This window comes from Ascidiella aspersa, chromosome 7 (genome assembly GCF_963924565.1).
Source record: "Ascidiella aspersa chromosome 7, kaAscAspe10.2, whole genome shotgun sequence".
Taxonomy (NCBI): Eukaryota; Metazoa; Chordata; class Ascidiacea; order Phlebobranchia; family Ascidiidae; genus Ascidiella; species Ascidiella aspersa.
Genome location: NC_139453.1, coordinates 18,617,625 through 18,644,179, shown reverse-complemented (window position 1 = coordinate 18,644,179; position 26,555 = coordinate 18,617,625). Strand labels below are relative to the sequence as shown.

At 35.9% G+C, this 26,555-nt stretch overlaps 1 protein-coding gene across 1 annotated transcript; it reads right to left on the bottom strand.

The window, feature by feature from the left end:
- Positions 1-688: 688 nt before the first annotated feature.
- On the bottom strand, positions 689-26,328 carry LOC146138136 (apoptosis-stimulating of p53 protein 1-like). The gene is made up of 10 exons (XM_083393423.1): positions 25,857-26,328; positions 23,431-23,571; positions 15,733-15,823; positions 13,393-13,471; positions 10,177-10,463; positions 7,425-8,353; positions 4,535-4,753; positions 2,859-3,066; positions 2,661-2,785; positions 689-1,241 (listed from the first exon to the last, which is right to left on the bottom strand). The coding sequence occupies exons 1-10, from the start codon at positions 26,315-26,317 to the stop codon at positions 1,121-1,123; spliced, it is 2,661 nt and encodes an 886-aa protein (XP_083249549.1). The 5' UTR covers positions 26,318-26,328; the 3' UTR covers positions 689-1,120.
- Between the last annotated feature and the right edge of the window lie 227 nt (positions 26,329-26,555).

Here is a 26,555-nt window from a genome sequence, read left to right as displayed (position 1 = left end):
AAGAAGTGTCGAATGCACACTTACTAATCAGTCAACCTAAACAAATAACGAAAGAGATAAACTATCCAGCGTTTACGGTCGACCAAACAAAAGACAAAAAACGGCGTTTTGCGCTCGATTTTGGTTTCTCATTAGATTAAGATAATGACCTACATTATCATAAAGACATTTATCACATCTTTCTAATGATACCATATTTGTCATGATTTTTGCTCGGATAAGTGGTTCAGTCGGCGATAGCCGATAATCGATATTAATATTCATAACCAATCGCGGCAATTTTCAAATGGCTCTAGATTTCTTGATTCCCTTCGAATTTGAATTTTACACGCTGATCAAATAAAAAAAAATTTAAAGTTTTATATTCACAACTACATAGGCGAAATAACGTGATTTTTCGTCCTGGCAAAACGATTTAATACTGCCAACTGCCCCAATAATGTATCACACCTTTCTAATGATACCACATTTGTCATAATTTCTGCTCGGATAAGTGGTTCAGATGGCGATATTCCTTTAGCTAGATTTTTTTATAAATGTAACACACTAACAAAATTGCGTATGTAACATTTAAGCAATTTTTTATTTGCACTTCAGGAATTATTAAATAAATTTCTTTACGCTGTCAAGTGTTCTTAAAAGGTGTAAGACATCACAGAAAAACGAGAAGCTTTACATTTGTTTTTTATTTACACAAACAGTTAAAACAGCCAAAGAGAAAGCACAAGAAATTTGACACTGGATATCTTAAAACTTTAATAGAACCTTAACAAAAAGAGCCGTATGCGGCTCACAATGCCCGGTTTTGGCCACCCTTGCAATATAGAAGCCAGCATTCATGACACGAAGTCATTGCCAGTTAGAATTTCTTGCACATTTGTGCTTTGAATGGCCAGTTGCAACAACATATACTTTTAATTTAAGGGAAACATTAACCTACACATCTCAACGAAATATTCTTTGGAAGTCCACTGTGTTATACCTAGAAATGTATATTATTTAGTTCACCAGCAGGAAAAATCAAAATACACAAAAACATTTACTTTTCAATTTGGTATATATGAAAAATAATGCACAAAAGTTGCTTGGTATTTTACAAATTAAATCATTACATAATTAACTATGCAGAAATTAAATCTTTTGTTTCTTCCCTTGGTTTAATTCTTGGCCACAATCCAAGCAAATTTCTTGGGACATAACCTTCATTGGAACCCAACTGGGCCCACCACCACTCTCTTTCACTGCAAATGCAAAATCAGTTTTAATAAGGCAACTGTTGAACAAATCATATTGTTAGCTGCATTTTGCACGGATTTAATAATATTTTTGCTAAGCAGCTTTTGCAGGAAAAAAAATTCAAGCTGCGTAAAATGCCAACCATTAAAAGCAGTGGTCAGCAAACTGTGGGCTGCGGCCCAAATGTGTTTCGCTGTGTGCATATATTTTTCGTTTTATAGTATATTTTACATTATAGCATGGCAGTGTTTTCGGCATCAATCAATGCGTGTAATATTTCACCTTTACTTGGTGTCAACTTAGACTCCTTGCAAAATAACATTTCTACCAAAATATATATAGTTAATGTAATTTTCTATTCATTGTTTTATAACATAACTTTGTGGATTCATTCTAATGCCTCCAACTCAAAACAAATATCCTAAATCCGCCACTGTTTTTGTAGTGGTTTTACGTGTTTTCGGCATCAATCAATGCGTGTAATATTTCACCTTTACTTGGTGTCAACTTAGACTCCTTGCAAAATAACATTTCTACCAAAATATATATAGTTAATGTAATTTTCTGTTCATTGTTTTATAACATAACTTTGTGGATTCATTCTAATGGCTCCAACTCAAAACAAATATCCTAAATCCGCCACTGTTTTTGTAGTGGTTTTACGTAGTGGGCCTTCGATTCTATTGTTAAAAAAGGGAACACACAACAAGACCTAAAACGAACAATACCTAAAGCAGAAAAATCCATAAAACCATATTATCAAGACCAACGAACAACGACATAATACAGCCAAATACGCAATAATATCCAGTACAGCATAAGATTAAAATCGTCTCAACAAGACCTAAATCTGTCTGAATAAGGCCTAAATCTGTCAGAATAAGGCCTAAATTCATCGGAACAAGGCCTAAATTTATCGGAATAAGGTTTAAATTCTTCGAAATAAGGCCCAAATTCATCGGAATAAGGCCAAATTCAACCTGTGGGTAAAGATTATGGGACAATCGGGGGCCATCAGTCTGGTATCGGCCGTTTTGGTGACTATATGTTTGGACGCCCTAGTCTGACCGGCGCTGTTATGGCACACCGGGTTTTTGATCCTATTTGGGGTTATTGGTGGGTATTGGGTGGGGTTAGAAAATGGGTTAGTGTTGAAATTATTAGGGGAGCTAGCGATGTACTTAGGGGTGGGTTTTGGGGTTAGTTAAAGTGTTGTTTAGGCCTGATTCTGACCTTTTAGGTCTTATTCCGACGGATTTACGTCTTATTCCGATTTAGACGGTACCAATACCAAGTATTAGTCATATTTTGGCCTTAATCCGAATTGTGTTTTATTCTGACGTTGGTGTTGTTCTTATGTCGGTCTTATGGCTGGAGTCCGTTAGAAAACATACTAAGCAAATATAATGCAGGTATTTATTTACATTTCGTCGCCTTTCCGCAAAATGGTTATGTAATCTCCATCTTTAAATGCTAGTTCATCGGAGTTGTTGTCATTGTAATCAAACAATGCATAAACCTGGCCTTGTCTAACAGCTCCAAGATTTTCCTGTCGAAAAAATAGGGTAGGGTAGAATTCATTTTCTGTTAGGTGGACATACTAATTTATCGATTCTTTTTACCTGAATCCCATACAAGTATTCGGAACAAGGAATATATCCTTCATCAAGTTGTTCACATTTGTCAGCAGCAGTTTCACCATCACTGAGAGTGGCAGCAAAAACACAAGCACCGTTTTCAACCAAAAACCTTGCCATTGTAAGATTATTACAAGAAGCAGCACAATGTAATGGAGTCCAACCATCAGTATCAGCTGCATTTATATCGCTTCTAAAAATAATAATATGACATATTTATGCCTAATTAAAATATTAAAAAAACTGTCATGAAATAAACACTATACAGTTATTAAACGGACATTCGCCATTTAGTTTAAACAATTTCATTATGTAGTTTTAATGTTTGGGTGGTTAACTCGGTGAAGAAAAGTAAAAAGCCACTATATTATTATAGCGATTTACAAAAGAAAAACACAACAGTTATTTCCAGAAAAATGGGTCATCCTATAGTTGCAACTTATGAAAAGAAACTGATTTTCATGTTTGCGAGATAACTGATAAACAATAATCCACAATGAAAAACGTTTCACATGCTGTAAACCTAGAATTAAGTAATTAATTACACTGTTGTAAACAAGTCATTTAAAAATGACTAAGCCCCAGTCAAGTCATTTTCAACAATTACCAGGTTAAGTTTCAGTTCGAGACAATTAGTTATCCAATTTAATTCAAGTGCATCAAAAAATAAATGCGATACTTTTTAAATCCAAGCAATATTTTGTTTAGTAAACACCAAAAACGAAACAAATAGCGAGAACATTTTTTCCTGTTTAAAAATAGAAGTAAATAACCCATCCTTTATGAAAAAGTTTGTCGATAAAACACTTCAGATTAATCTATGTCATTTGTCCAAATGACTGAAGACGAGTTATGTTAAGTCTTTAAAAAAAAGGGCCTTAACTGTACTGAACCAAGTGATTGACTTAAGACATTACAACAAAGATTATTACTAGACAAAATACCTGGCACTGTCCAGGTTAAAATGGAGTGTTTACCAGTTTATTTCGAACTGGCAAAAAATACACTTGCATTACAGCAAAAACGTCATCTACATAGCAACATCAAAGATTTTAAACGATTAACTAGTTCATGAAAACATCTGCTAGCAAAACGGCAATAGGAAGCCCATTGCAACACCATTGATATTTGTGTATAGTTTTTGCCTAAAATTTAAACTGAATGTCTTTGTAACTCCTGAAGTGAAATAAAAGTCTGTTAAGGATATTGCTTGTGTTGTCGCAGCAATTCAATGATATTCAAGCAAACAGGTAATCTTGCTTTAAAATGGCATCAAACATAGGTGAAATCCATCCCATTAGAAAAAGAAAATTGCTCACTTTTAAAACAGCTACAATAACGCAATATTTTGCAAAATTTTGAACATACTGTAATAAGCAAAACATCTTGGGCCTAAACCACTATTTTACATTATGTTGTACCATCAGAGATTACGTTTGCTTGCGACATCTTATAGTAGCCTTGTTGTGAAAAATTGCTCGGACTGTTGGGCAACAATACTTTTTTTGTCTTGAAATTACTCTATTTCTAGTTCAAATAATGCAGGGACACCCAGTGATACATTGCATATTGTGTAGCCTTCTCTCTTACTGTGTTAACATCACGCATTCCAGCAAACAACCCAAGCCAAATATATTTACAGATCTACAAAATATTCTTACCCATAATGAACCAGAAATCGGACAAGTTCCAAATGACCAGCACAAACAGCATTATGCAAAGCAGTAATACCCTCATCATTGGCTCCACTAGGGTCTTTAACTTCACTGATTATCTTTCTCACCAAGTCATACTCCCCTTCCAATGAAGCATCCAATAAAAGAGCAAGCGGATCAAATCGAATCCGGCGGTTGGGAAATCTTCCAGCTTGATTGGAGCGCCTATATGCAAAAAACAATTTATATTGTTAAAGCTTTATTGTTAAGATGTTTAGTTAAGATTTCAACCCACTTATTTTTGATAAATTTATCTTTAAAAGAAATAAGTTGTTGCATTTGATCGCAAATCATGGCTGAAATTCCTAAATGAAATTGGTATCAGATCAGGACCGGTACTAACCTTGTATCGGATGAGCACTGATACTCCACTCTCTATAGCAGGAGTTCTTAACCAGGGGTAGGTGTACCCCTTAGTGGTACGAAGCACAACAGTTTATATATGATGTATTTTTTAAGGTCACAAAAACTAGGGGTGGGCAACCTACTGCCTGTAGGCCAGATCCGGCACGCCAATGCAAACTATCCTGCCCTCAAACTATTTTACAAACTGGCACGAGGCCATACCCCATATTTTTTGGAGGTTTTCAACTAAGTAAAAGCAAATTTCTGGGGGGCTTTGTACAAATCTTAATCCTGTATTGAAAGTACCATGTAGTTATAAATATATAAGGATCAACTAGCAGTACACTAATGGCAGTAGTAATTACAAGTGATAAATCCTTTTAGCTTGAACACAAGCCTGAATAAACTATACTATAACCTAATGGTCTACCATCATCCAGAAATATTCCAGATGGAAAAGGTAAATAGGATTTCAAAGGTTTTTACAAACTCATGGACAAAATTTAATCTTTACAAACTTAATGATATTTTCAACAGATGACAGTTAACTTAGATATTTGAATGTTTAAAGGTAAAGAAAATATCTAAGTACATTTAAAAGAAGTGGCAGCTGAGATGTTTACTAATTCCTAAACCAGTGGTTCGTGTGCCTCACACCCACAGGCCTGGCAGTATTTTGGTGATGCATGGTTGTTTTTGTAGCAACAGGGAAAGCATATTCTTATGACATACAAGGTAGTTCTGGCCTTGAATTGAAACAAAAGTTGGGTTTTGGACAAACTAGTATGAGGATCGCTGCCCTAAAAGTAAACATTTTCCTTTCACTTTTAAATACTTAATTTTTATGCTGTGACCAGGATTAAAATGAAAATGCCTTTCTAGGTCTATGTCCTTTGTCGAGTAAAAAAATTAGCGGGAACACTGAACATGAGCATTGCATTTTTTAGACAACACCTGGAAGGCATAGAAAACGCTGATGGTCTTTACGTTTGACAAAATGAGCTAATGTGTAGTTCCGTGGTAATTACAGCATATTTTCAATTTTGATACCTACTGTTGTATGGCCTTAATATTTGTTCTCGTCTAAGTACAATCTCATTATGCTCTAAAATTGGGGGGGGGGAATTATTTTTAACGGCGGGCCGCATTAGGAATCTAAAATGTTGTGGCAGGCCGGGGTAAACATAGAATCTCAAATACACGCAATATGAGAGCATACTCTGACCCTATAAAAAAATAATCTAACAAACTAGTTATAACGTTAAGTTGAATTTATAGAAAGAAAAAAATGTGATGCATTTCTTTTACAATGAAAATTTTAATGTACACTTTGAGGGAGACATGACACATTGAGCACATACAAAAAATGTACATTGTTTGATGTATTGGTGTTTATCAAGTTATGGAGCATGTTGACTTAAAAATTAAGGTCAAAATACATTAAAATTTGCACAAAAAATCCTACATGTATTTTGTGCTTTTGATGGCTTAAGTTATAAGTGTTACTTGTGGTAAAATGGCCATATAAATCAGAAGAAACACACAACTTGGCATGAACCAAATAAGGTTGTTTCACAGTTTAGAAAATGACCGGTATTTCGTTCATATTTATATGATGGAATACATTCGACCGCAGGGAAATAAATATATATATTTTTAGACAGAAGAGATTCGCGATAAGCGCTAAAATTATTTCCATTTAAGTATTCAAAACACGCTAAAAATAGCGTTTGGCGAGTTTCTGATTAGGTTCCCACTTTTTGTTTTTGTCTACATATATTTTTCATTTTAGTAAACAACTTCTCAGGCCCTATTGCACAATTGTATGTTTAATCTGAATTTAGTAATGCAGGTTTCATTGCATTGATTTCATAGGCGCCAAACTAACTTTTAAAATTCAGTTAATTTCGCATGGAAATCGGCCAAAATTCAGGGCACTTTGACGCCCGGCCAGAAATCCAGGGCATCTAAAACTGCTCTTCCTACCCATGCTCGGTTGATTTACTTGCCTAGGCAACATCTGCAACCTAGATCTAATAGCCACTTTTGGGGATTTTGAAAATACAGTCTAACATAGAAAATGACATGCAGATAAAAGTCATAATGAAGGCTTTTAAATTGGCACATTTTTCCAGCCCAACTAAAGAAAGTGTAATATGGGTTGCAATAAATTATATAAATAGTCTGTAAAAAGCAAACAGCAAAATTATCACTCAAACCTGTGAAATTCCAAGGAACCTCAAGCAAATATATTTTAAGTGGCATAATGTCAGGTTGTATAACCAGTAAAAAGGACAGATTTTTTTAATTGAAAGATTTAGGGATTGAAATCTCCGAACATTTTACATATGCATTAACAAAAGAGATAACTTAAATATTTTACACACACAAAATAAAAAAAATATAAATAAATAAAAATAAAAATAAAGAAAATAAATCACTATCAACATATACTGAATAAGAATTCTTTATTAATATTAAACTTTTGTACCTTAATATGCCTCTTGGATAAGTTGTTAAAGAACTTTCCCTTGTTTCACTTATTGTTGCTGCAACTTCAGCTTGATTGTCAGGAGTGTGCCCATAAAACATAGAAGTAAAGGCATTTGAAACTTCATGCTCAACATCGGTTGTCTTTTCAGGGATAGAATTGATGTAACTTGGTTCAACATATGCTGGAGGTGGTGTGCTTCTATGACTTTCCATGTGTGGTCGGTAAAATGGAGTATCTGCCTTTTTGTAAATTTGATCATACAATAATTTTGGTAAGTTGGGGCCTTGTGGCCTCTCTGGTTCAGTAATTGAACTTCTTTTTTTTAATGGTCTAGGAGCATGAGCAAACTTCCTGCGCAAGGCTTCAATATCAACAGTTACAGGACGATCAGAATTTTTATTCTGTATTGACTGAGAGTGCATACTATCCTTATCTGTGCTTGGGTATGGTGGAGGCAGATTTCTGTTTTTACTTGGATTATATTTAATGTTGCCAGAAGGAAGAACTGACACATTTGGCTTACTCGAATTAGAATTGTTATGCAAAGAAGGGGGTTTATAAGCAAACAAATTTGTACTTGTTTGGGAATTCAGTGAATAATAACCACCTTTGTTTGACTTTATGCCATCAGCCAAGTCACTTGAAGGAGAATAGTTCATGGTATGCATGGGTTGAACTGTTGCAGTAACAGTGTCCGACTTGGGAAATTGTGCTTTATCTGAAAACGAAGTTTGATTTAATGATTTTTCTGCAGCTCCTTGGAATTTTACATCTGGGTATCTTGGATTATATCCCTCTGGTTGTCCTCTTGTTAAAACAGTATTTCTGTCGTAATCAATAGAACCAGATCTAGGTTTTTCTGCAAAATGTTTGTTTGTGGAAATTCCTTGGTCATTTTGAGTTAAAAAATTTTTGGAATCCATTACCTGCATAAATTTAAATTGTTTTAAAATAATTTAGCACACACAGTTAAAAAGAGCTAACTTGCCAGACAGAAAGTCGGCCTTAATGGCAGAAAGCGTAATCTTGGCATGGTGGGGTCAGTGGTTTATCCAGGGGGGGGGGGGGTTTACTCACCATCCGAAGCTGCGTGGTTTTAAATGTAATTGGGTCACGCGTCTTAAGCTAATGCGAAACCAAAATCAAACGCAAAACGCTGTTTTTCGTCTTTTGTTTGGTCGACCGTAAACGATAGATAGTTTTTCTCTTTCCCATTTCGTTATTCGTTCGGGTTGGCTAATCAGCAAGTGTGCGTTCGACAATTAATAATAATAAATCAAGTGGTTTCCGCTTTTTCTCTCTGAAAACGTCAAGTTAGACGGTGCTGATGTGTCTTGCTGTTTGTTGTCCGCGTTAATATCAGATGTTGGTGTAAGACTGGGTTTGGCAACCTACGGCCCGCGGGCCGATGTAATTCATCGGACCCGTCGCCTCTTTGACAAACTATACACGAGTCTAATTCAAATACTATTTGACTATTTTAACTACGTAAATGCGAAAAAATTTTTGCTCTTTGCGCAAATGATCTTACTACGTCCTGTTTGTTTACGTTTTGATGCTGTATTTTGAACTCGATCAGCACTTCTTTACCGTTGCGCCATGGAAGGCTGCCAAGTGCGTCACGAGCAAACGGAAAACGTATTAAAAAATATTGGACATATATTTTTTAACATTTTTTATTTTTGGCAATGTAATAAAAACTTGCGAAGAAATTAAAAAAAATGCTGTTATACCAAAAAAAAAAATCGCGCTTGCTTCACTCGCCAAGGTGTGCCCTCACTTAAAAAGGTTATCGAACACTGAACTAGATTAACTAACTATAAGTTATCGCGTTTTTTCGAAGTAATTTTATATGTCGCGCTAATCGAAAAACACCTGGGAAAAACGACGTTTGTTTAGTATTGCAGGTGGCGAGAGGTGTGCTTGTGATGTAGCGTAGTCACTTACATGGATCTACCAAAATCAATCACATATATTTCACGGTCTTGGTTTAGTTTTTCGCCTGAAGTTAACGATTGCACACTAAGCGGTTTCGCAGCTGGCGCCTGTCAGGATTGTCAATAACGCACGTGCTCGCTTTGCGTCTAAATGTTCGCTTTTGCTGGACGTTAATTGGCTGTTTCTGATTATTTTTTTCTTATTTATGACGTCATTAACGTCAGATGAAAAAAACGGGGAATTCCCTAAGTTGAAAATTCAGGACGCCCCCCTCTTTTTGAATTTCTGGATACGCCCCTGGGTGGGGTTAGGTTTTTTTAACCACTCTAATTGGCAATTTTAAACCACTATTATTTATAGAGATTTTGATATGTAAATTCCAATGAGCAAAATCTCTTCTGTGAAATATTATTAAACAAATAAAATGCTCAACAAAAATATCTTGTTATAGTGGCACAAGTCTACATTGTAAGTTATTAAAAGAAAAATAATTGGCCTTTAGTCAAGAAGGTAAACATAATATGCTACAGATTTGTTAACTAAGATCTGTAGGTCTGAAAGCAACAACCATTTTTTTTCGGCCAGTCGGGAGAGTGGGTGTCAACTAGCACTCACCCAGAGCGAATTGCACTCTAATTGCCAAGCGGGTAAATTTAAAACCAATTAAACACCCGATCAATGAAGTGTAAGCACTGTACTATAGAACTTGAATGCTAATATTATTTTGAAATAAATTTAAGGAATGTGATCTGACTTTGTTAAAGAGCCAATTCTCTTGAAAATAACTATTTTCAAACAAAAAAATACCTACATTTGGATCTAATTGTTTTACAAGAGGTTCAACTGCAGCCACAATTGTATGCATCTTTGCTTGAGATGCTTTTGACTGTCCAAATCCAATACTGTTTTCAAGTCTCTTTTGGTGTAAACGGTTTGTCAATTCTTCTATACGCCTGTCTAAATCCAATGCATCTTCGTTCCTTTTTAGCAAAGTGTGCCTTTGTTCCAGAAGGCGTTTCTGTTGTTCTTCATTCATTCTATTTAGTATGTCCATTTCCTGTTTGAGTTTATCTAGCTCAGTTTGTTGATTACATGCATCTATAAAACAAACAGTTTATGTAAAATTTTGTTGTATAGCACTGGATTATGTCACTTTTATGTCACATTTTGTTTTATTCTTCCACACACACAACGCAATGTTTGCTGTGCTTGTTTTTGTGTTAGTCACCGACCGACCATGTATCTGTGAGCATGTGCCTGTGGATGTGTTTGACTTGCTATCGTTATAGCATTTTACTAGTGCTTATGCCTTAATTTGTGTATTTTGATTGCTTCCAATTCTACTTTGACCTGATGAAGCAGGGTTGTGTGAAAGCTAGTTGAAATTACAATACAATTTGTCATTTAATATTACTTTAACAGTTTAAGGACTGATTAAACTAGATCAACTATCTACCTGCAACACTATTAAAATACATTCCCTGTCATATAGCAAACTTATTGTGTGGCGAGATATTCTCTATAACTGTCTGTTTAAACCTTTTTGGTTTATAAAATTCAATTACCATATAGTATGATTTGTTTGCAAGACGACTTCTGGAGATCACTTAAAAGTTGCCCTGAGTTTAAAGTGGATGTTTGTAATAATATAATAGGTCATTTACAAGGATTAATAAACACTTAATTTAGTCTATTTGTACACTTGTGTGAGAGTGACAATTTCAAATGTAACAACATTAATATTACTGAGTGATTTAATTTGCCCATACATGCATGTAAAAAACCGACACAACTTTGTTTCATTAAGGCCCTTAATACAGATATACTCTTACAAGTAGTTTAGGCCATTTCGGGTAAGACATGGTAACCACACAGCCAATTTTTTTAGGCTTTTTGTCAATAGCTTTTTTTCAAATGTACAGAGTATAACGGATGAATTATGAATGATATGTTGTTCTCTTATTTTTTTGCTTCAGAAAACTAGCCTTAGCTTCATCTATTGCTTGAAAATTGGCTTTTGTTAACATACATGACTAAGTTTTTATGATAGACTTTTTTTAAACTACACAAAATCCTCTAATTGATTTTGACTGACTGTGAATTTTGTTTGCCTGCAGTTAACCTTGGAGAATCTGGATGATTAAAAATGCATGTGGTATACAGTCAAATGCAGTGTTTCCCAATGTATGGGTTGCAACCCAAATTGATGATGACCATATAGGCTTTTATCTAAAGCTTCAGTCACTTGTTTACTAATGGAATACAGAAATTAAAAATAGGAGATATGGAAGTACATTAAATGCTTTTGAGAATACTGGAGGTCACACATGTTCCAATGAGACCCCCAAAAAGATATATGAAAAGCACAGCTTAGCTCACTTTAAACCCTTTAGGCCAGGTATGTCCAACCCGCAGCCCGCATTGCGGCCCGCCTGATGTTTACGTGCGGCCCACCAATTATTCTCACTTTCAGTAACAATTGTTTTCACTATCATCAAAACGTGTAGAACTCACAGTGTTTGATGTAGGCCTAATCTTATATATTCTAAGACTTTAAACGAGTCTAATGTTGCATTTCAACATTCGTCGAACACTTTTGTGCAACATTATTGCTAAGCAAGGTTGGTATTTTTCTGAATGTGTGTTTTTGCGGACCTTTTTAAGGAAATATATCAGCCCAAAGGTGTCGTACCATGACATGATACGGCATGGCGATATTTACTTGCATATTTACGCATGAGTTCACTCTCAAAGAGCGGGTGTTTATAAGTTGAGTTGTTTTATGAGTCAATATTATAACGTCACCCATTTAATTTAATAGGTTTTGCCGTCTATCAAATTTTTTTAAGTGGCAACTGAATAGATATGCTTCAGAGACACAACCATAGCTAAACGAGGCCGAGGGTCCGCGAAGCGTGAACATTTTTTGCGTTTACATAATTAACACAGCCGAAAATATAGTTTAAGCCTTAGATGGAACAACATGGCCTATAGTACATCCTTGTTATGCCCATGCGAATGTCATACCTGTCTATTTAACAGGAATCGCGACTATCGTGATTGCTTTTTTAACTCAATAAAGAAGTATTTGCCAAATGAAGTATAACTGCAAATACACAACAGTTCTATCGAAATTTGGTACTTTTTAAACTAATAAACATATGCCAAACACTGGCTTTTCCCTGCTAAACAACGTGCTTCATACTTTTTTCAGAATGGCACAAAAAAATTATTTCCTGCCAATTTTAGTGCATAATGTTCCTACATATTCAGCATTTTAAAAATAATATTTGATTGGAAAATTCATCTTTAAAAAAAATTTTTTTTTTTTGGATCAATTTCTTCGATTTCTGTTTGATTCTTCGGCCGACATAGCCGCCAAGTCTTTCTGCCATACTGCTGATGAATAATATTTGGGTTGGCATAAAAAAACAGAGAACTAACAAAGACTTCCAGAGAACTAACAAGAGTCAATCGCCATGATTGATGGTTTGACTTGGAATACGTAACTTAATCTTGATTTTCAACATGTGTAAACACTACATTTTCTGTTTAAATCAGTGGTTCTCAATTTTTTCGCCCGGTAAACAATAAAACTAAATTTGTGACAGTATAGCAGGCAATTTCTAAGCACAGGCAAGGGACAGAGTAAATGTTTAGGTATCAAAGGGAACACAAAGATAAGAAAATATTGATCAGTTCATTACAACAGCTTTGCACCCATGTCAAAAACAAATGAAACCTATATTTGTTAAAAACTTATCAAGCTTGCCTGTTCAAAGTTAAGAATATTGGTTTAAACCACTGTGTCAAGCTTATGGCTTTTTGGGCACATGCAGAGTGACAAAATTTTGCTTTCGTTTATTGCTGAACAAGTTTTGATCAATACAGCAATTTCTTAAAATTAAACAATTCGATTATCATATCAAAAGTCAATAAATACTCAGTATTTTAATTATAAATCTAAAAATTGCCATGAATTACATTTTTATAAGATTGTAAGTCATTAGCACTGAAATAAAATTACCAGATATTGGAAGTGCAGATGATCCAAAAGCAGTCTTACTTGTTCGAAGTTCGTCCAACTGGTTTGTTAGTTCTTGAACCTTTGAAAATACAATAATATAATAAAGAATAAAAGACACACACACAATCACACATATGTGTTTAATAACAACTGTGATCTAGCACCTCAGGAGCTGCTTTTTGACCAACGATTACAACTTTCATATCATTATAGTACACCAAAAAGCCATCACAGACTTTCCGAATCTGTCAATCAATGATGCAAGCAGAGCAGGCCAGAAAAACAACTAGCCCGCAGTGAGGTTCGAACTCACGACCTCCGGTCATACCGGGACCGTTGCTCTACCAACTGAGGCTACACAACAGAGAGGATCAAGTCAAGAAACAACTATAGGCTAATGCTTGCTACATTCGGTAAGTACAGGGGTTCTTAAATTTTTACCGCAGACTTTTTTTTACCGCAGACCCCTAAATTCTCTCTTTGCCTCGCGTGGACCACGGTAGGCAAAAAAAATCAAAATGACGTCATAAATTGACGTCATAGTACAAATAAACTTCTTAATCTGCTAATTTCGGTCCAAAAATGTGAACATGGAATAGAGTCTAAATAAATTCAGTGCAAAACTGTTTTATTTTTAATCAAACAGTTTTCTTTAAAAAATTGACTACTTCCTAAATATATTTACACTAATATTTCAATTCGGCCTTCATGGACCCCCTAAAACTAGTTCACGGACCCCCAAGGGGTCCATGGAACCCAATTTAAGAACCCCTGGGTTAGCACAAGCAACTTCACATTGAAGGGGATCAACAGTACCGTACTAAATAATGAAAGATACACACACATATGTGTTTATAACAACTGTGATCTAGCCCCTCGGAAGCTGCTTTTTGACCACCGATTACGTCTTCCATATCATTGCAGTACACTGAAAAGCCATCAACATGCTATTGATGCTTTACCATATACATTTGAATTTAAAACTGGTGGAGGAGGACAGGACATACCAGAGAACTAACAATAGTGAATTACCATGGTTGATGGTTTCATTTAGACTATGGAACTCAGATTTTAATTTTCAACATCTTTCTGTGTTTTGTTTTTCTCATGCGCAATCTTTAACATTCAAGTACGTTTTTAATATTACAATTTTAACTTAAAATCTATATCTTGCGTCCATTTAAATATTTTGTTTTGGTAATACGCGAGTCCATGACTGACTTTATTACTGATAAAGATTATATTTGTGTTCAGATACGAACTTCATTTTCTTGTATAAATAGTATAACATTGAAATTACACAAAATTATGAAATTATGTGGCGACGAATCATGCTGAATATAACACTGTAGTGCAGGTTCTGCAAATTTGGGCACTTGTTGTTCGCTTACACAAATCTTAAACTTTATCTATAGACACGTATTTTTTGTTAAGATTCATGTTTGCAGCACAACACTAAGAAAAATGTAAGATAAATCTGCCAACTTTTTTACTATAATGTTAGCATTGTCTCGCAAAAATTTTGTCAATGTTTATTTATTTTTTTAATGACACATACTTGACTTTGGGCGACCAAGGACGAGGCCTTGCACCCCTAAAACAGGGGTTCCGAACCGTTTCGCGACCTCCTACCACTTGGACGCTCTGTACTGCCACGCGTACCACTTCTCGCAGAACAGCTTATTTGATTGAATCGTATTTTATTCAGAAGAAGAATATTGTCTTATTTTTAGCTTACAACTAGCATTATTCTAATGCTCTATGTAGCTGAAGCTATAAAACAGTAGATGATATTTATCAAGAGCAATCAAAATATATCTATTTATATATTTGACATAATTAACGCCCACTGTCCAACAGGGTTGTAGGGGGTGTGAAACAACTGTGCACAATTGACATGAACTGTATTTTGAAGATCGTATTGTTAAGAAACAACAGAAATAGTTACGTAACAATTATAATAGGCTCCGGTATTATTTTTTTGTAAACAAAAAAAAAACCCAGATAAACAAAGTATAAAGTTGTGAATCCATTTTTAACGGAAGCTACTCGCGCACCACCAAAAAACCTTTGCGTACCACTAGTGTACCACAGGGTTGGGAACCCCTGCCCTAAAAACTAATTGTTTCAAACTATAACTACTAATATAAACTCTTCAATGTTTTGCGAGAAAAGGTGCCACAAACACACAGATTTGAACAAAACATTTTATTAAAAACAACTCATGAAACATTTGCAACAACTTTTTTGGGGTTGCACCAAAAATATTTGCCAAGCCCTGCTGTAATGTATTGAAAATGCAACTAAATACTTAAAAAATGTAAGACTAATCAAACCCACCTTTGACATTGCAACTGAGAGCTCCTGTTGTTTTTCTTCAAACAAAGTTTGGACAGCTTCTAACTCTGTTGATATTGAAGTGTTTTGATATCTAGAGATAGTGTAAAAAAGTGTTAACAGCTAAACGCATCTTTTTCATGAGTGCACAAGCAAAAAAAAGGAGTGCACAAGCAAAAGAATAACAATTTTTTTTTACAAAGTTTGACTTCCAGTTGTCTCCTAGATCCTACATAATAACTATTTGACAAGGATAATGAAATATAATACAGACTCCAGCCATAAGACCAAGATAAGAACAACATCAACGTCAGAATAAAACGCAGTTCGGAATTAGCCCAAAATAGGCTTAATACCTAATGGTATTAGTACCGTCTAAATCGGAATAAGTCCTAAATCCGTCGGAATAAGACCTAAATGGTCAGAATCAGGCCTAAACAACATTTTAACTAAACACCACCCCTAACTACATCACTAACTCTCCTAGTAATTTCAACACTAACCCATTTTGTAACCCCACCCATTACCCACCAGGCCTTATTCGATAAATTTAGGCCTTATTCCGATGAATTTAGGCCTTATTTGGATGAATTTGGGCCTTATTCCAAGGAATTTAGGACTAATTCCCAAAAATTTAGGCCTTATTCCAGGGGTTCCCAAACTGCGAGCCATGGCCCCGTAGTGGGCCATGAGCCTTTTCCAAGGGGGGCCATGAAAAAATTGGAAAAATAGTATTTTTTTAGTTTATTTCCTCTAAGTCTACTCCACTATATCAAAATAAATAAATAATTTTAATGAATTCTTGAAGCCGCAAAAAAAAGCTTTGAGAAAGATAGTTTGACCACATTTTGGGGAAAACTAAGCAATTCATACCCTAAGCTTAATAAAATTGCCATGCCTTTGCTGTTGCCTTTTCCATCAACATGTTGTTGTGAATGTGGTTTTTCAAGAATGTTACTTTTGAAGACAAAGCAGCGCAGTGTCTTGGATATTTAATATGAAATGCGGCTGGCTCTTTCGACCGCCAAACCAGCAAGACATTGTCAGAGCAAAAACAAGCTCAACCATTACATCAACTGAATATGTATAATAACATTAATAAATAATTCATGTACTATCATATGTATTGTGTGTTGTATTTATATCGTTTTATCATTTTAACTACCGGTTACTGTATAAACAAGTTTTTTAATTAAAATGACGTTTCTTGGAGAGGCCATTGAATACTCAAAATTTTTAAAGCGGGTCACGGTGTAAAACAGGTTGGGAAGCCCTGCCTTATTCCAACAGGTTTAGTTATGTCGTTGGTAGGGATGTTCAAAGTAGAATCCCAAGGTATTCTAGAATAATAGGTTTCGAATCTAGAATAACGAATCCAGAATAGCAAATCCTAGTATATTTTTATTAAATTATTTATCCTCGATTTTGTTTGGGGAAGGGATTAATCTTAATCTACCCTACAGGGCCCACAATCACAGCAAAAAATCGCCCAAACCATTTTCTAACATGTGAACATTATAATAAAAAAACTCTCTCATATGTTTAACATTCTTAACAAAGTTCTGTCATCTTAAGCCGTTCTGTAAACTGTAATATGTCAACTGCCCAGGTTGTGTCCAAAACTTATATTTTTGCCAAAAGTGAGCAAATGCAACACTGCACATAAAAGTCTTAAGCAACCCGAAAAATCGCCCGAAAAAACGCTGACAGTGCACTACAAGGTTACATTTAAAGCAAGCACTGTAAATTGGTCGCCGCGGCGACAGGCCAACTTACCATACGCGTTTGTGCAATTAGGCGCAACAATCCGCGGTAAAACATTAAATTATATCGGTTCCAATTACCCGAAATAAATGGCAGAATTGGATTCGATATTCCACTTTGAGCATCCCTAGTCGTTGGTCTTAATCAGGTGCGTAGCGCAATCATTTCAAAGGGGGGTGTCTCGAATTTTCAACTTAGAGAATTCACCTATTTTCCTTCTGATGTTAATGAATAATGACGTCATAAAACAGTGACGGGTGTGACGTCATTAAATAGTGATTTTAATGACATCATAAAACATTCTAATCAGAAACAACTAACGTCCAGCAAATGCGAACACGTGTGTCGTCGACACTCTTGCCAGGCGGAAAAACTAAACCAAGACTGTAAAATATGTGTGATTGATTTTGGAAGAATCATAAACTATCAGCAGCGTGATTTCCTAAGTTCCATGTACAGGACTAGCTTTAAATTACAGGCACGCCTTTCGTCACCTACAATACTAAACGAAGATCGTTTTTACTGAGTGTTATGAGACGCTATGGAATTGCGGTGTCAAAACAGCGTCTGCATGGGCGATCCAGAAATTCAAAAAGGGAGGGGGGGTTACGAATTTTCAACTTAGGGAATTCCCCGTTGTTTTTTCGTCTGACGTTAATGACGTCATAAAATAGTGACGGATAGGACGTCATAAAATAGCGATGGTAATGACGTCATAAACAAGAAAAAAATTAACCGAAACAGCCAATTAACGTCCAGCAAAAGCGAACATTTAGACGGAAAGCGAACACGTGCGTCATCGACAATCCTACCAGGCGCCAGCTGCGAAACCGCTTAGTGTGCAATCGTTAACTTCAGGCGAAAAACTAAACCAAGACCGTGAAATATATGTGATTGATTTTGGTAGATCCATGTACAGGACTAGGCTATATTACAAGCACGTCTTTCGCCATCTGCAATACTAAACGGAGATCGTTTTTCCCGGGTGTTTTTTTGATTAGCGCGACATATAAAACTATTTCGAAAAAAAACGGTCTAACTTTAATAGTTAGTTCATTTAGTTCAGCGTTAGATAACCATTTTAAGTTTGGGCGCACCTGGCGAGTGAAGCGAGCGCGATTTTTTTTTGGTATAACAGCGTTTCTTTTAAATTTTTCTTTTTAAATAAGTTTTTATTACATTGCCGAAAATGAAAAATGTTGAAAAATCTATGTCAAATATTTTTGAATACGTTTTCGGTTTGTCCGCGACGCAATTGGCAGCTTTCCACGGTGCAACGATAAAGAAGCGCTGATCTAGTTCAAAATACAGCATTAAAACGTCAACAAATGGGACGTAGTAAGATCAAAAATTTTCGCACTTGCGTAGTTAAAATAGTCAAAAAGTATTTGAAATGAACTCGTGTATAGTTTGTCAAAGAGGCGACAGGCCCGATACAGTAGGTTGCCGACCCCAGTCTTACGCCAACATCTGATATTAACGCAGACAACAAACAGCGAGAAACATCAGCACAGTCTAACTCAACATTTTCAGAGAGAAAGAAGCGGAAACCGCTGGATTTATATTATTAATTGTCGAACACACACTTGCTGATCAGCCAACCCGAACGAATAACGAAAGGCAAAAGATAAAAAAACTATCTAGCGTTTACGGTCGACCAAACAAAAGACGAAAAACGGCATTTTGCTTTTGATTTTGGTTTCGCATTAGCTCAAGACGCGTGACCCAATTACATTTAAAAACACGCAGCTTCGGACGGTGAGTTTAAACGCTGACAAAAACGAACAAAAAACGATATTGTCACTTACAAAAAGGGGGGGGGGGGTCCGAACCCCCAAACCCCCCCCCCCCCTGGATACGCCACTGAGCGTCTGTGATGTATCAATCACAAACTGTTGCACTTCTTTGTCAGCAAAATTAACGATGCTTATCAACAAATTTGATGATATTTGTAGTTTAATTTCGCCGATGGTATGAAGCGTGGCTTTAAATCGCCCTTTTTTTAACTCTTTATAATTAGTAAATTATTCAGCTATAACTGTGCAAGACAAACAAAAACATGGCCCTTTTTCAAAAGGTGACGGTCAAGCGCTTCTTTTCGAGATTGAGGCTAATAAAAACATTCAATAGAGCGACCTGCGGTGAAGACGTTTGCTGTAGCTTACATGCTCGTTTTTTACGTTGTTGAGAATGTTCGTTTCAACAATAAAATATATTTTCATTATCAGGCTTGTTTGAGACTTTGAGATTACTTGAGTTGGTGACAATTTACTGCTAAATGAAACAATGATAACGACGGTGATTAGGCGTTGGCGACGATAAGCACCGACGTGTTTTCAATGCCAGGTGCGATGTTGCCGATGTAACATTGCAGCAATCACGGTTTTAGTTTTGTGATAATTGTTTACTGAGATTTCAAAGAGGGGTGTCAAGACTCCTAGATACCCTCCCACGCTACGCCCCTGGACTCTTAATACTATGGTTTTATAGATCTTTCTGCTTTAGGTATTGTTGCTTTTTAGGTCTTATTGTGTATTACCTATAAGCAGGGGCGTAGCGTGGGGGGGTATTTAGGAGTCTTGACACCCCCCTTTGAAATCTCAGTAAACAATGATCACAAAAATCAAACCGTAATTGCTGCTACATCGGAAAACGTTGCACCTGGCATTGAAAACACGTCGGCCGCCTAATCAGGTCGGTGCTTATCGCCGTTAATCACCGCTCGTTATCGTTGTTTCATTTGGCATTTCGCCTGTCACCGACTCAAGTAATCTGAAACAGGCCTTTTAACGCATATGTATTTTATTGGTAAAACGAACAGACTTCTCCACGACATAGAGAAAACAGGCGTGTAAACTACATTTACGTGCAATAATTGCCTGTACGCCATTAAATTTTCCGGACATATTGGCGGCGTCGTCGTAACCTTGACCACACATATTGTCTGAATTTCAATCCCACCTGTTTAAGCTGTCTAAGCTTCCCACCTGTTTAAGCTGTCTAGCGAAAGTTGCTCGATGTCAGAAACATTACTAGTTTCGTCGGCTAAAACGCTAATATAAACGAACTTCTTGACTCGTGCAATTATTTTTTGACGAATGACATCGCCGACAACATCAACAATTTCATTCTGGATTTGTGGACTGTAATACATGGCAGCCCGATTGGATTGAGCCAAATAATCTGTGACTGAAGTGTCCCCTGCCGAAGTTCGAAATCTTAAAAGTGCGCAAAATTTCCTTTGTTTTCTTCAGTTCGAAAGTTTGCAGGAGCAGTTAGCTGACCAGAATCGCGATGCCCGCGAAGGGGAATGCCTTGAATGCCGCAGAATATTATACTCTCTACCACAGAGACAAGAAAGTCATTTTTTAGAGGAAGCAATCGTTGTTGATCTCTATCCATTTGTTCCAAAACGTCTCCCCTCTCTAATACCTGAAGAAATGATTCCGCTTTTACGGTTGCTGTTTTATGATATTCGAGCGACGCGTGATCTTTCAACAACGTAGTCCCTTTTACATATTCTGCCGCACTCCGTGGTGGAGTTTTGACGAGCTGCTTTAGGGATGACCCTCCTGCCTTTTCCGGTGCAAACAAAACGCAATGTTTGCAAAACGCACCTTGCACTACATCGCTGTAAACAAGCCAAGGATGCGCTTTAAGCCATGATGCATGGAAGGACACATAACAGATTTTGTTGTTTTTCATTCTTTCTAGTCTTGGGAATACGCAAGTTTCGTCTGGCATCCACGGATTTAACAAAAGTTTCCGCTTTGTCTCCCTCGAAATATTAGCTCCAACGAAATTTCCAATGTCATTTGGAGACCCAATTCCAGACGATTGTTGTTGAGGTGACACTATACTCGCTGATTCGATTTGTGTTTTATCTTTTTCATGGATCGTTTCTGGCAATTCTAATCGACCACTGACACTCCTTGTGTCAAAATACGATGTGATTTTTCCTACTTCTTGCTTCTTTCTTTCTGGAGATGTCATATTTTTGGATAAAACTCGTGCTTTCACTGACAAACTTTCACTGACAAACTTTCAAAAACACTGTCCACTAGAACAATATTGCTATCGCTTCACTAACATTTAACTCCTTTCGAATCCGCGCTGTGCAATCGATTTATTTTTTATTAATGACCTAGATACTTCTGCCTCCCTTCACGATGAATCGTCTAAATAACATTTTCCGCTGAGGAGATATATTATTAAAACGTCGTCGAACTATAGCTTCCTGCTTAACTGATAATAAATGGTCTTACTTACTTACTTCTTACTTGTTTGTTTTCTTTTTGTACAGTTTCAGCTGAATAATTCACTAAATATACCGAGTTTAAAAAGGGCGATTTTGAAGCCACTTTCCAGTCAATCGGCGAAACTAAACTACAAATATCACCAGATTTGTTGATAAGCAGCGTTAATTTTGCTGACAACGAAGTGCAACAGTTAGTGATTGACACGTCACAGAGCCTGTTCTGACACCACAATCTAATAATTTTCGCGCACAATTGAAATCACGTGCCAATCGGACATGAATGAGTCAACGGAGTGTTGTACTTTTCTAACGTCAAATAGACAAATTTAAAAAGCCATAAGCTCCTAATAATCGCCGTTTTTAGCGTCTAGAATACATGAAACGTAAGATTTTTCGGGCTCCGCCCGTACCCGCTAAGGGTGTTCATACGACGCACGTGTTCGTTTTTGCTGGACGTTAAGTGTTTCTGCTTATTTTTTATGACGTCATTATTCATTACAGTCAGACGGAAAATAGGGGAATTCCCTAAGTTGAAATTGCGGGACACCCCCTTTGAAATGGTCACGCTACGCGCCTGCCTATAAGACTTTATAAATATAATACGTTATCTTTACTTCAATTAAGTTTTAAAAAAATTGCCCAAAAGAGTTTTTTAGGACCTACATAAAAACGACAAAAATGCCCAAATGAGTTTTATTCAAGCTACATTCTGAAGGAAAGTTCTCAAATGTGCCTTATTATTCGAGCTACATACAAACAAAAAAGTGCAAAAAAATAAGTTTTATTAGTGCTGCTTATGGACAAAAGGTGCCCAGATGAGTTTTAAATGACCTACTTGCGGACAAAAAAGTGACAAAAAAAAGTTTTATAAAACAAAAAAAAATGCCCAAATTGGTGTTAGTCCAGATACATACAGCCAAAACATATTATTTTTTTGACTTAGGTGTGAATAAATTGAACATAAATTTGTTTTATTGGAGCTACATTATAACTAAAAAAGGGCCCAAATGAGATTTATCCAAGCCCAAATGAGATTTATTACGAAAAAAAACTGTGCCCAAATTACTGTTATAGATACATTTACATTTTATTACAAGAAATATCAGGCATTTCAGAAGTTAAATAGAACAGTGGTCTCCAGCCTTTTTATTACCTGACCTCAATATAATTGAACTGAAATCAGAATATACATTGACCCCAGTTTGTTTGCAGATAAGTAATGCTTGAGCTAAATAACACAAGCAATTGATTGTACTTGAAATTATACACTAGCCCATATTCTGTTTTATTTGCTTTAACTTTTTTATTGCACTTACTGCACTCGTTTAAACCACAAGTGCAATGAAATCACTAAAACTGCAGGAGTTGGTGAGTGCTGGTGATCCCAAAAAAGAACTAAGCGATGCCACGTTGGTTCGCTACCCATAAATTGGAGTATTTACTATTTGTATTTTAAGTGGTGAAGGATTGTCCAGGCGAAGTGAATTAAAATTTGTCAAGGACTGGGCTAAATAATTCGAATTTTTTTTTAGAATGGCATAACATTTTACTTATGCCTAAACGTGTAGCTAAAACAGAGACATGTAGGTAAAACAGAAAAGGCTGGTCGCCTCCCAACAAAATGCTTCTGAAAAAATACATATAAAAATATTATTAGTCTAATTTTTAAAGACAATTACCTTTTTTGATCAACTTTTCCACGCAAAGATCGTATTTTTCGAAGTTTTGCTTCTTGAATTTCAGCTCTTTCTCTTAGTTGTTGCAACTTTTCATTGTCATTTACCTTGGTTTGTTGCTGTTGCATTTGATGTTTTAAAAATCTAGGTTAAATTTTAAAAGCAATGTATTAGGTTATTGTAGCTTACTGGCACATGATAAGGGTACTGCATTAGTGCACCCCAGAAAGTTCAATGTTTATATTAAGAAATCAAATGCATTTAGTTTACTAGTATTCTGATTTTTAGGTTACTGAATTTTATTTCCTGAAATGAAAGTTAGTTTTCCCCAAATGTGTTTTACTGACCATTTTTTCAGATTACCCAGTGATCTTTTGCAATTGTTGCTTTTCTAACAATAGTCTGCTAGATAAGAATGTTAAAATAAATAATATAATGATTACTAGCTACAAAAATTGCATTGATTATTTTAAATATTCTGGCCAATCTTTTACTACAAAAACTAACAGGTCTAGAATCCAACCATAGCGTTGTATTTGGGTTAGGGTATAATATTTGGGTTAACACAATATTTGGGTTAGGGTACCAGTTAAGCTGAATCACCACCGGTTAGACAAAAACGCTTTAAAGCAGACTGATAAGATGAAACACTGCTTCTTTTGTTGTCGCGTCTCCGCCGACCAGACTTGAGACAAATCTTACGCACAGCAGACAAACACGACTAAACGTGTGTTTAGCAAGATAGAGCGTGCACTACTTTATGCCGTGACTAAAGATGTTTTTTAATAGAAACAACGAGTTTTTTACAGGTGTTTAAAGGTTTTATGTTAGGAATGTTATTTTGAAAGGTTCAACAGATATTTTTTTTAAATTATTATGGAAATATCATAATCCTGGAACGGTTTAAAAGCTGTTTCCAGTTTGTTCTAATTGTAATTTTGCATACGTTTAAAGGCTACTTGTATTTTTTCCAATTTAAATAGGAATTTAATCTACCTAATACAATTTTTACTTTAAAAGTGCTAACCTATGGCAAAAAATTATTTTGACAAAATTCTTGCATAATTTTAAAATTTATCTTCATGTTTCAATACAGTGCAAAAAAAGTGTATAGAAATAACCACCTTCTTAATATATTTTTACAAATAGGGTGTACCCAGCACTTGTGTTGCCGTATAAACCGCTTGTAACGTTTCCAAATCCACATTTCTCCCTAAGGTTTCATTTCATTTGTCTCCGCCATGATCACAACTCAATTATATAGCCTAGCTTTGACGAGTTCAACATTAGCGCACTTTGTCGCTGGGGATTGGACAGAGTCGCTTTCATACAAAACGAGACAAGGCAACAGTCAGACATACTTCGTCGCGTTGTGTCTGAAGTCTGGAGGGCATCCAGCTAGGGTTCCTCTTTTTCCCGGATTTTTTCACTCCCGGGAAACGGGATTGAAAAATGAAACTTCCCGGGAATCCCGGGATCCCGACGATAAAATTATACATAAAATTACGTCATTTTGAGGTTTGTATTTTTTTTATTTTAGCTTCAAACATTTAATTAAGCTCATTTTTATGCGTTCTTTCACTTATGTACGTGGAAAGTTATGCAAAAAAAACAAAAGAAAGAAATACCGCATACCACAACGCATATTGTTTGGGTTAAGGTGCGGGTTAGCGTTTGGGTGAGGGTGGGTCAAGTATTATTATGTTTATTATTAATAATAACGCTTGACCCACCCTCACCCAAACGCTAACCCGCATTCTAACCCAAAAAATTTGCTTTGTGGTAAGCGGTATTTAAAGACCGTTTTTTTTTATTAATTTATACGTTCATAACTGAAGGAGCGCCAGACCTTCTCTAATACGAGTCAGGACCCTTATTTGTGCATGCATGACGCATTTTTTTGTTAGAATAAATTTAATTAGGTTTTTTCGCTGGTAAGCGCAAATAAAACAACTCAGGCAACGACGTTAACATGGTTGGTACTATTTTTTTCTTTATATTAGTCAAAAACGGCAATAATATTTTTTTTTAAGTTTTGCTAGGTTGCCGAATACCCGGGATTATAAAAAAAAATTCCCTGGATTTGGGATTGCTAATTCGCGGGAAATACTGGCAATTTCCCGTCGAAACATTCACGGAGAGGAACCCTACATCCAGCCTTAGTGTTTGGGTTGGTCAAGTATTATTATTTAATAATATTGCTTAACCTACCCAAACCCAAACGTTAACCCGTACCCTTACCTAAATTACGTTCATTGTGTTAGGATTGTAGACCAGCGCCGAAAAATATAGCTGTTTCTGAAAAATTAGGTAATCTAAACAGTGGCTTCAGTGTACTTCAAGTCATTGAGTGAAGTCATTACTAACCTATGTAATAATCTAAAAGCAAGCAGGCTATTATAATTGGCATTAATAAAAACAAAAACTACCTTAAACGTTGTTCTTTGCCAACAAGGGTGTGTTGTTGTTGTTCTATTTGTTGTTGCTGTCTTTGTGCTATTGCTTTGAGGTCATTTAAAGACATATCAAAACCATTACTTGACAAAATCTGACCATCTTCAGTTACATGTATAGAAGAAAAGATTTCTGAAGTGGATCTCTGTTGACCAAGTGCTTGAGTGTTGTTAACAATAACATTGTCATCGTGTCGAATGCAGAATCGAACTTCAAATGCATGTGAACCCCATTGCTGTAGGATAGTGTAAGGCTTTTCATTTCCTGTGACACAGCGCTCCCTACCTCTCCACAATTCGGCTAGGTGGCAGTTAACTTCACCAGGTTCTTTACAGCATTCTATTACATCTGTTGCAGTTGTATTTGGAGTTATGGGAACTTCAACGATAGATAAAGGGTCATCACTTAACTGTACTTTAATAACAGTTGGAATCATTTTATATATTTTTGGCTGTAAATAAATATATGAATAACTTAAAAAAAACAATTCTAAACAACAGTTCATAATAGGAATAGTTAGTAGTTTGTTTGGCACTAACCTAGAATCTTTAACCGGTGTTGACTTTTTATTGACAACTTGTCACTGTCACCTGTCAACCAATTGTGACACCCTGTCACCGATTCACCACTGATCTTATAGTTGCCATTCTAGATTATTTTAATCTAGATTTAGA

Excerpts from the sequence above, each read along its gene's own strand:
- LOC146138136 (XM_083393423.1), bottom strand. The coding sequence starts at position 26,317 with ATGATTCCAACTGTTATTAAAGTACAGTTAAGTGATGACCCTTTATCT. Across the intron at positions 13,472-15,732 it reads TCTCAGTTGCAATGTCAAAG|GTTCAAGAACTAACAAACCA; the intron begins GTGGGTTTGATT and ends GTATTTTCAAAG. Across the intron at positions 1,242-2,660 it reads TTGCGGAAAGGCGACGAAAT|TGAAAGAGAGTGGTGGTGGG; the intron begins GTAAATAAATAC and ends TTGCATTTGCAG.